The 9,250-nt window shown below is 43.9% G+C and overlaps 1 protein-coding gene across 1 annotated transcript; it reads right to left on the reverse strand.

Moving 5' to 3' along the window:
• Positions 1-5,928: 5,928 nt before the first annotated feature.
• SBT1.3 (subtilase 1.3) lies at positions 5,929-8,649 on the reverse strand. Its single transcript, XM_077392515.1, has one exon. The coding sequence runs from the start codon at positions 8,501-8,503 to the stop codon at positions 6,164-6,166; it is 2,340 nt and encodes a 779-aa protein (XP_077248630.1). The 5' UTR covers positions 8,504-8,649; the 3' UTR covers positions 5,929-6,163.
• Between the last annotated feature and the right edge of the window lie 601 nt (positions 8,650-9,250).

Below are 9,250 nucleotides of genomic sequence, written 5' to 3' on the forward strand. Positions count from 1 at the left end.
GATAGCGTCGATTTGTGCATATACGAGGAGGCCATGAAGGCCGGTCTTAGGTTGCCGATAAATTCATTTATAGCCCCGTGCTCAACGTATTTCCTGAGATATCCCCTTTGGATCAATAGCTCGATTTCCTCCTTAAGATGTTTTCACTTGTTAGTGTCATGCCCGTGGTCCTTGTGGAACCGGCAGTACTTAGATTTGTCCCACTTGTTCCCCTTAGTTAGCATTTTGTCCGGCCATTTGAGAAAGTCTTCTCCTCTGATCGCGGCCAGTATGCGGTTCCTGGATGTATTGAGGGGCGTGAAATTTCGCTCCCTCCGTTCTAGGCTTCTTTCTCTCCTTAGGAGCTTATCGTCCCTACGTCTCGTAGGGTTCTTTTCTTCTTCCGACATTTTTCTCCTCCCTGAGTCCAGGGCTGCCAACGTTTCTTCTATAGAGATGTACTCTTCCGCCCCCGCCATAAGATCTGCTAATGAGTGTGGGTTCCGACGAGCTACAGCTCGGCGGAATTCGATTGATTTAGCACCCGCAAGGAGTGCATTTGCAGCTGCAGAGGGATCTAAGTTCGGGACTTGCAGGGCTTGTCTGTTGAATCGGCTGACAAACACTTTTAGGCTTTCACCATCTTCTTGTCTAAGAGCCATTAGCGACGCCGCAGTCTTGCGCGGCCTTCGGCTGCTCATGAAGTGCCTGACCAGGTTGTCCGCAAATTATTCGAAACTATCTACAGAGTTCGGTTTGACCCTCGAGTACCAATCTCTTGCAGCTCCGGTCTAGCTGGTTGGAAATGCCCTACAAAGGAATCTGTCTGAAGCTCCGTGCAAGAGCATCATGGTTCTGAATGTCTCCAGATGATCTACGGGATCCGTGGTCCCATCGTACTGTTGGATCGGAGGCATTTTGAATCCTTTTGGAGCCGGCGCGTTTAGCACGTTATCTGTAAAAGGATGTCCGTTGGAGAACGGCTTTATGGAGGACCGATTGTGGTTTTTGGCCAGTTCTTCGATCTGATGGTCAATCTCTTCAAACCTTCGCAGTATGGGATCAACTCTTTTTTCTGTCCGGCTGCAAGGTTTGGCCTTCGTTTCCACAGTGGGGCTTACCGCTGAATCCGAGCGGCTCTCCGGACTTCTTCTGTGACGGTTGGATCTCTTCCGCTCTGCATGAGTGGCTCGGGGCCGGTGCCGCTGCACGGATCTGGACCGATATCGCTTATGAGGTTCAGTCTGCACCAATCCTGCCCGAGAGTGATGGTCATGTCTCAAGTGAGAATGATGAGTCTGATCGCGACGGGGCGGTGCGGGCTCGCCCACTGGTGGATCCATCCTTACCTCCGGGGGTGCAGAGACCTCAGGGGGAAGGTCTTGAGGGACCTGCTGGACTAAGCTCTTGTAATGGTTGACCAGCATGGTCATTTGTTGAAAAAGAGTTTGAACCTGCTCGGGCGTAGAAGCCGAAGCCGGAGTCGACTGAGCAGGGCCTGGCTCCGCTGTGGCCGGAGGAATGACGACCCTCGAGGCGAGTCGTTCTCCCCTGGCGTTTTGACGTGGTGTAGGTCGGACTGTCCGAACAGGAGGTGCTCGGGTACTCTTCTGTCCTGCCATTTTTCTTGAAACTTAGAACGGCTTTTTGTTCGGGTCCCACGGATTGCGCCAATATGTTACGCCCTGAATTGGTAACAGATAAGACAGTGACGTAAGAGCTGATCTGGCGAATCCTGATAGCTGAGTTGATAAAGAGGCAATAACCTGCACGACGGCACACGAGGTCAGAAGGCCAACCCGAAGTCCTTGCTCCGGACGGGCACTTCGACACTCAAGTCAGTTAAACTAAACTGCCAAAGCGATGAATAGTGATTTTTTGGGATTCAAGTCTCCTACCTTGTCTTTATGAGGGCTATTTATAGCGGGACTTTGAGTGTAAGTTTGTTTATCATTTTAGGACAGGTGTCGTCCTGTTATTGAGCCAAATTGTGCCTCTGTTTCTTTGCCCTTAGACAAGTGTTAACCCATGGTTGGGTGAGGTGAACAGATGATTCCATCTTGGTTTGGCGCAATGACAAGAATACCCTTTAGGAGATGAGGGCTTTTAGGGGTTTGCCCTGGTGCCACGTGTCGTATGACGATTGGGGTTGTTTTGCATACCCCATCAAAACATAAAATCAATGGCAGAATAGGTCAAATTGCTGATGCAAGGCAAGACTTGTAGTGAAGGGATACTATCAACACCATCGTCTGGAGTCTTGACTAAGAACATATATTCAATCCTATAGTGAAAATGAATATGATCCATCTAATTTTAACTTTAGCAAACTTGCATAGAGGATCACTACTCAGATGGACATTAAGGATGAATTCTTTCGTGGAAAATTAAAAGAGGAAAATCTGTAATCTCGTGTCATTTTCATGCGTAAAGAAAGCACCGATAGTATTTTTTTTATCATCTCTCCATCCCACCATGATCCATATGACGGTCTCAAGTGAAAGTTTTTGATGTGTAGCAGCTGGAACATGACCAAAACATATCCATGTTCCAAGATTAGTGTAGCCAATGACATGTCCAATCAACATGTGAAATGGAGACAGATTATAACATATAACCAATAGTTAGTTGGTTATAACATGAATTAGTATTATGGAATGCTTTACACCTTAAATATTGTAGAGCCCCACCGTGAAACAGCATAGAAGTTGTGATTCAATGTTGTAAAGCAAACCGAGAAAATTGAAGACAAGTAAAGCCCACGTCTCCCTCTCTCTCTCTCTCTCTCTCTCTCTCTCTCTCTCTCTCTCTCTCTCTCTCTCTCTCTCTCTCTCTCTCTCTCTCTCTCTCTCTCTCTGTGCGCGCGCGTGTGCTTGCATGCATGCGTGTGTGTGATCCACATCTTACATAATTACAAGACTTCCACCAATAAGTGATGATCCCCATCAAAGACATAATGTATGTGGGTATGGGATTTTTTTTATGGAATTAATGAATGGAGTGGCTTTTTTCATACGTTTGTTGTTTATTTGAAGCATATATTTATGCGGTTGTCTAACATTTTATATTTAGAATGTACCTTACTATTTTAGACATGCATGCTATTAGGTGTTTGATCTTGTTAAACCATTATAGATTATCGTTTTACGTATATGATGGTTTCTAGGTGCGTATTTTTACTACTCCAAACATGAGTGACAATGCATGTTATGAGGCATTTTGAAGTTTCATCATAAATTTCCATTTTCTTCACCCAAAAAAAAAATTCCATCATTTCAATGAACTTCCATAAACTTCCTTGATTTTTATAAGATTTTCGTACGCATCCATATGCTTCTACGAAGCGCTGCCTACCAAGGAATTAAATTTGCAACATGATAGTAGAAAGGGATTCGTGGAATGTCATTCGATGGCTTAATGGATCGCAAAAGCCCCCTTGGAGGTTCGACGGGATGTTTGATGAGATGTTCGATTGGATGAGATCGTCCTCATTTGTGTTCAATCATGTTCAACGCTCTGCTAACTCGGTGGCGGATAGTCTAGCTAGAGATGGTGTCTCCAAGGAAGATTTTCCGCTTTTTGACTCTCTTCCGCCTGAACAGTTGTTCTATTGTAGTGGTTATTTTATTGTTCTCTGTATCTTGACCATCCCGGTCTTTGCTATTAATAAGCTGGCTGCCTTTCTCAAAAAAAAAAAAAAATCCATGAACTTCTACGAAGTAGTTCCACTTCTGCGGGTACCAAAGTCTAGAATGAAACTGAAGTTTGATTCCTTAGTTTTAGCTTGGTGGAAGCTACAAATATTATACAAATGATCAATAATTTTTATCAGAGTTTTTTTAAGGACGATGATATTTCACCCCCCTGTAGTACGCATTCGCCCCCCTTATAACGTGAACAGTGGGCAACTATAACGTTTTTTGACGTCAAATCAAGTTGAAAGGGGGGAGAATGCGCACTGCGGGGGGGAGTGAAAATATCATCGCCGTTTTTTATTGAATGGCTATTAATCTTAATCAGAGTTAGAGTATGTCCTTCTGCCATGTTTTGTGAGTGTGCAACAATGTAGTGGAATCCTTCATAAACTAGGTGTTATGCGCCTTCTTTGGCCTTGGGGATTCATCTACCAATCTTGTGTCTCATTCCTTTTTTCATTTTTTGTCACTATCTTCTCTCTCTTTAGTGACGAAAGATTTACTTTAAAATAAATGAAAGATCTTTTCTGCATTGGTGTTCTTTCAATGGCATGAAATTAGAATCTATTGTGACATTTCAAAATGGTTTTTAACACAAAACCACTGCAAATTTATTCAGCTTACCACAACCACCACGAAAACTTGTTAAGAGTTTGCTGGAAGTGGCTTCTGGAGGGAAAGAGAACGTTCATGAATGCAGAAGGAATTAGGTTTTCAGGGCATCTAGATCTCAAGGCAAAAGACTTTCTACTAAAAGATCCGTCTTCCTGAAACCATATAGTTTGCATCTACCACAAATTTATCAACCTTATCCCTCCTACTCGTACACTAAAATTTAAGTTATGCCCCTTCTATGACGGCGGCACAGGTTACCTTCTTACTGATCTTCACAACGACCAGTGTACGCTAAGCCAACCCCACTGCCATCACCACCGAACTTATCAGCTACACAAGTGCTAGCTCTGTTTTGGTGGATGTAGAGGCGGTGATGATGATAAAAGAATGGGATGATTTTGGAGCTGGGAGCGTGGTCTCGATATTGAAAATGCATGAAGGAATCATGACCATCATTTCCAGGAAGCATTGCTTAGGGCTCTTATTCTATGTCAAGCACTGAATTTGCAACTATTGATCCGGCTGTCTCCCCTTTTGGCGTTCCTCGATGCTTACTAACTGCTGACATTTGGCTGCAAATTGGATGAGTGTATCGGTTTTTCAAGAAAGAGGCGGCTGTGCATGTAGTTACACTGTGGAGCGATCTTTTTAGGCTTGACTGAAATGGGGTGAGGTATACTGATGGAAGGGGTCATGTATTTTGAGTGATTTGGGTGAGTGTCAGTGAGTAAATGGTGCTCATAAATCTGGAATTGGTGTAGCTGTTGTTTGCATGAGTGGGATGCGTCGTCCCCATTAATATAATCCTGTCATTTATTGAAAGCAGATCTCAAAACCTCAAGTGCTAGAAGCATAAACTCTAGGGCCCTGTTCGTTTGAGATTGTGACAACCGATGGTGAGGCCAATAATCGGTTGGGGACTCCACAGTCGGTTTTCATAATCTAAAACAAACAAGCCCTTAATTTTGGTCCAATAATCGGTTTGGGGCCTCACAATCTGCTGTCACAATCTCAAACGAACAGGGCATAAACACACGAATATCTGGATTGTGGTGATGCCTTTTCTTTTACTTGATTAGCTGGACATAGAATATTGTTTGCATTATCGGTCATAATTATTGATTGCAGTGTCTCTTGTTCTCCTGATTATGTCAATTAAGCTCTAGAAATTTCTTTTAGCCTGTCTGCAACGATTCCTGGCTCCATAATTGGTTTCTTTACCAGCTGTACTAATCTTTAGCAAGATTAACACTAGTTATTTAGTACTTTAATCAGATGAACCTTTTCAAGTTCAATAAATCTTTACTCCTGAAGATTCGTAATATTTGAAGTGTCCACTGATATTCAGGAGTTTGTAAGATTATCAGAAATTAGGGTGTCTGCTTCATGCATATCATGTCTGTACATTCCTCGGCGGTGCTCGCACAGAAATTTCATCTTTAGTAAGCCAGCATTGGAAATGCCACTCTTGTTTATAAATCCCTTGTTTGGATGTTGTCAGATCAAATTTTTTTCTGAAAATCCATGTTGTCTTTGCTAATAGTTTTTACAGATTTAAGATTAGCATTGACGCCACCAATAGCACATTCTATTTCATGATTGCTGCTGTAATGGAAATGTAAGTCATTCCACTAATGTCTAAGCAAATATGCATGCATGCACTATTTATAAGAAAATAGCAGGTCATGATTGAAGTGACAGAATGCAATATACACTAGTTCCTATTTTGTTTGTTCACTTTCTGGAACCTGTTTAGTGTTATTCCAGAATTTTTCAGCAAGCATTGTTTATTGTGGCTGAAACATCTTGACATAAATATCTTTCCAAAACATCTTAAGCCAGCTAGATTATCATCAAAATACTGAAGAAATGCCTTATATTGTCGGCCATATGATTACGATTGGGCTTCTGACAGTGTGTACTCCATCACTCCATATCAAAGCTCCAAAATCCGGCGATGACTGTTTGGACGTTGTGGTGAAGGTCACCTTGTACGAGAGCTTCTGATTTTTGCTTGTGAAGTGCAAGGTGTTTGGCTCAACTGCAACAATGGCACCTTTTAATGGAGAAACTGTGGCATGGTATGTCGAAGTGGCAGGGCCAACATTTGTGACAGTCCTGTGTATGATCAATGGAGAAGAGGGTTGTTCTTGAAATACAGCAGAGATAGCTGGGTAGTTAAGATCCCCTGGAGATTTGATTACATTTGGGCAGGATTGATTTGAGGATTTTGTAAAGACCTTTAGTTGCAGTGGTGTTAGCTTTTGTGAGCAGAGGAAATCTAAGTAATCCTTCACACCCATGTCATAAACCAAGCCAGGGTCCAAAGCTTTCGATGGGTTTATATGGCCGGCACCATGGGCAAAGTGGTTTGAAGGTGCCCCTGTCGAGGCATCTTTGATAGGGCTCTGGGTGTTGTCGCTAACATAAGCAGTGGTCATCAGAGCTGATTTGATGGCGGCAGGACTCCATCCAGGATGACTAGCTTTGAGCAGAGCTGCAACTCCACTTACATGTGGGCATGACATTGAGGTTCCAGACAATATGTTGAACCCCACCCTCCGAGGGTCCGATTGCAAGCTCGACGGGCTTGCGGCCCCGCTCCACGCAGCGAGGATGTTCACTCCCGGTGCCACGACATCAGGCTTTAGAATTTCCAGAGAAAGGAAGTTGGGTCCTCTGGATGAGAATGCGGCCACTACCGGAGAAGGTCGGATTCCCAACTTAGTTCCAGCAAAGGATAGAGTTGCAGTGGAATGTGAGGTGGTTTGGACATAGTGTTTGATTGTTTTTCCGGTAGTTTCTCCAACTGCAACCGACGGTAGGAGGTGGCAATCTGCAACCAACTCCTCCCCGTTAGCGGCGGTGTTGGACAAAATCATACCCAAACCTCCGGCATCTTTAACCACTTGTCCTTTCTGCACGCGGGGGCTGATCCCTCGGTCACATATCACAATCTTTCCAGAAACAATATGTGGGTCTAAAGTTCCTTCTAGACACAAGGACTTTGGATCAGGGCTGCTCGAATTCCCGCCCATATAAACCAGTGGGTATTGCTGTTGTGTTGACAGATTCCGCCTGCCTTTGTAGAGCGAGACGCCTGATAGAGTTTCACCAGTGCCAAGTTTCACGAAAGAAGGGAAATCCCTATCCATGGTGCTGGCACCTACTGTGGTTATCCATGGAGATACATTAGTGAGACTGATTGGATCTGGTCCCCCATTTCCAGCAGAACAGGATACAAAAACACCCATCCCCATTGCTCCAAAAGCCGCTATCGATAAACTGTCACGATAATAAGAAGCTACCCCACCGCCGAGAGAGATGGATAACACATCTACACCATCAGCCACGGCCTGGTCGACTGCGGATAAGATATCAGAACTGAAACACCCACCAAGCCAACATACCTTATAAACTGCCACTCTTGCTGTGGGTGCCATTCCTCGGGCTGTGCCACTAGCATAGCCTAACAGGTTTGCGCCCTTTACTGGGGACCCTACAGCGGTGGCTGCTGTGTGGGTACCGTGCCCATCTTGATCCCTCGGTGACTTGTACTCATCTTTCTCACTGATATTCCCAGTGGCAGCTTCATAGCCAAGGTAGAAGATCCGGGCACCAACGATCTTTCTATTGCAATTCTCTTTCGTGAAGCCTCGGCCAGTCTCACAGGCGCCCTTCCAACGTGCTGGAGCCGATGTCATTCCCTTATCTTGGAAGCTCGGACTCTCCGGCCATATGCCAGTGTCAAGCACACCAACTATAACATCGTGGTCAGAGAGTGCAGTAGACCAGATACTACTGTCTTCTGGTTCGAGACCAAGGAACTCAGGGCTCCTTGTTGTGTGGAGTTTGTAAAGAGTTTCTGGATATACACCCAGAACTCCATGGCTGCTTTCCAGCCTCTCAGCTTCCTCTTCATTGAACTTGGCTGCGAAACCATGGAATGCGGTTTCGTAGCTGTAAATGATCCGCTCGGTTGCGTCTCCAATGTCATCGTCGGCCTCAGGCTCGGCCGTTACTGAAGTTACTGAATTTACAATGGAGAGGTACCATTGGAGATGGTGAGTGAAGGATTGTGGTATCTCTGATTTGGCCATATGGATGATGTATGTCTTCCTTGGATGTGGGATTGTAGAGACACAAAAGCCCACTGTTAGGTAACATGTTAGCAATAGGATCAACCATTTTGCTGGATTTACAGTCATTTTCATCTTAGAGATGTGAAGTAGGGAGAAGATGATGAAGAGGATGAAGATGAAATTCACAAGGAACTGAAGGTGTTGAGGATTGCAATATCAGAGAGACAATGTAGTAGATCGTATGGGGCCTTTGTTTGTCTCCTTGTGGATCACAATAAAGGTGGTAGTTGTTCTTGAATGTAGTAGATAGTATTGAAGGTGAAGCACAGACTGTACAAACAGTTGTCCTTTAATCCATCTGAGTGCTATATATTTTACATTTTACCTGTTGAATTACACGAATCTGCATGATATTGATGAAATTATACGGTTTCCGGTCCCATTCTCTGTTTCTTTCGGCCTAAAATGCAACGTAAAACAAAATTTATGAAGATTTGTAAGTGAAAAATGATCATAAATTTCGTTTTATGTCAAAAGGAACTGAGCACAGGGGCTGACAAAGTACGTCTGGATCACTTTGTCAAGAGTTAGTCATAAATACATTAGAGGGGGTGGCCATGGGAAGTAAAGGGTGCAAATATATTATTTACCTTAAGGGCCCGTTTGGATACCAACAAGATTTAGATTTGGATTTAGTTTATATTTTGAACTGAATCAGATCCTTAGATTTCCAAATCAGCGACGACAGTGCAAAAAATTCTGATTTTCAAATCTTTTCTGCGAGACATTATTTGGAAATCAATATTTGTGGCAACTTCCTTCATCATCACTGCTCCTCGACGTTACTCCGGCAGCAGTGAGACATCCCTCCCTCCTTTC

This window comes from Tasmannia lanceolata, unplaced genomic scaffold (genome assembly GCF_043159265.1).
Source record: "Tasmannia lanceolata isolate RefF3 unplaced genomic scaffold, GAP_Taslan_0.1 ptg000012l, whole genome shotgun sequence".
Lineage (NCBI taxonomy): Eukaryota > Viridiplantae > Streptophyta > Magnoliopsida > Canellales > Winteraceae > Tasmannia > Tasmannia lanceolata.

Coding starts and splice junctions, on each gene's coding strand:
- SBT1.3 (XM_077392515.1), bottom strand. CDS start 8,503: ATGAAAATGACTGTAAATCCAGCAAAATGGTTGATCCTATTGCTAACA.